At 40.4% G+C, this 1,736-nt stretch overlaps 2 protein-coding genes across 2 annotated transcripts in view; one reads left to right on the top strand and one right to left on the bottom strand.

Annotated features, from left to right (window-relative positions):
* Positions 1-167: 167 nt before the first annotated feature.
* On the bottom strand, positions 168-1,087 carry ncbp2as2 (NCBP2 antisense 2 (head to head); the record flags this gene model as incomplete). Its single annotated transcript, XM_014017762.1, is given in 2 exon segments — positions 168-976; positions 1,071-1,087. Coding segments are annotated over 2 exon segments (362 nt in total), but the record flags the coding sequence as incomplete, so codon positions are not given.
* fkbp2 (FKBP prolyl isomerase 2) overlaps positions 835-1,736 on the top strand; it is a 3,744-nt gene continuing 2,842 nt past the window's right edge. The window contains exon 1 of the mRNA XM_014017760.1: positions 835-910. The gene's annotated coding sequence lies outside the window, so the exon portion shown is untranslated. The remainder of the gene's footprint in view (positions 911-1,736) is intronic.

Here is a 1,736-nt window from a genome sequence, read left to right as displayed (position 1 = left end):
ATCTTACACATTCTGAAAACAAGATTATTATTCTTACACAATCAGTTCTTGTTTAGTAAATCAGTCTCAAAACAAGATCAAAAAGACTTTTTTGTCTGGATATAAGGTTTTAAAACTTGGTAAGGTGGACAGTTTTTGCAGTGTACTCTAACAGGAAAAATGACAAATTGATTCACTTTATTTATTGTTTTGTAACCAAACTTTAAAGTAATATTTGAAATCAGATTCTTTATTGATACACTGAAGGCAGGTTAATTTATAATTCTATATTTACACACATCATAAATGTTCATGTTTTTTACAATAAGTTTTACAGCTTTAAAAGCTTGTTGGTAGGATCGGTGGCATGAAATTATTATTTCACAATGAAAAGAAAACATTTGTGTTTATCCGTCTCACTGAATGTTGAGAAAGTTTCTGTCGATAATCCCAGGTGTTCTTTCAGTTCATCCACACCAGGCATAAATGTTTTCATAAATGTGAGAAGATTAAAAATGTAATTTTACTGATCTGCTCACCAACCACCCCCTGAAAACATTTAAATAATCTGATGCCGTTGAGGCAGGTTCTCCTTACATCATTTCTTCAGTTGCTCCAAACCTGGAGCTCCGCCTGAACCGTCCTGTCCTCATTATTTGATCCGCCTGGAGCCATCCTTCCATCCCTCTTTCACCTCCTTAACAAACGTCTCCCGGAGTCTCCGGAGGCGGCCGCTCACTTCCTGCATGTCGCCGGGGACTTTACCGGCCTCTTCCCGGACCTGCCGCAGCGTCCGGGAGCGCAGGACCCGCTCCGACGTGTCCCGGCAAACGATCTGAGCCTTGGTGATGGCGTAGGCTGTGATCTGGGCTGCCCGGCGAATCGGACGAGACTCTGCCAACTTCTCGACGACTCGGAGGTTGTTGACAAAGTAAGCTAACATGCGCGAGAGCATTTTGTCCACCTGAGTGTCCCGACGGGCTTTTCCGGTTCTGTCCTGTAATGACAACAGTTTTTGTTAATAATTTCAGAATATATGTTTATAGAAAATTCGTTTGACTATATGCTATTAAATATAAATAACAGCTTACTTTAGAAGGGCCTAACGACCGCTAGAAACACCGCAAATGTCATTTATGAAAAACTGCTTCTTCTTCTTCGTTTAATTTCCGCCGGTTGCATTCTATGATGTCATTACTGCCCCCTGCTGGACTGACTGCAATTTGCACATTTTATTGACCAGACTGTATTTGACTCATTTTTATTGTATATTTGTACAATATAATTGCGTATTTGCTAAAATTTTTGCTTTATAGTTTTAATTACATTTGAAACATTTAACTGCAGGATAAATATGAACTCTATTTCCTATATAGGAAATGGCTTGCATTGATGTCCTTATCAGGGGTGCCACCGAGCCATTGGTTCAGATATGTTGACGACAAGGTTAAAATGAAAGCCCAGGAAGTCCAACATTTCACTGATCACATCAACTCTGTGGATGAGTATATTAAGTTCACACCAGAGGATGTAAAAAATGGCAGGTTGGCGTTCCTGGATTGCGATGTCTCGGTTTCGGATGGAGGACGGTTGGAAACTGGCGTGTATCGTAAGCCCACCCACACAGACCAATATTTGCGTTTTGACTCCCACCACCCACTGGAACACAAGTTAGGAGTGATCAGGACTCTGTACCACAGAGCAGACAGTGTCCCTACAAACTTACAAATAAAATATTTAGTTAACAAGCTAAATAT

Source organism: Austrofundulus limnaeus, unplaced genomic scaffold (assembly GCF_001266775.1).
Source record: "Austrofundulus limnaeus strain Quisiro unplaced genomic scaffold, Austrofundulus_limnaeus-1.0 Scaffold176, whole genome shotgun sequence".
Classification (NCBI taxonomy): domain Eukaryota; kingdom Metazoa; phylum Chordata; class Actinopteri; order Cyprinodontiformes; family Rivulidae; genus Austrofundulus; species Austrofundulus limnaeus.
This window is presented reverse-complemented; position numbering and strand designations above follow the sequence as displayed.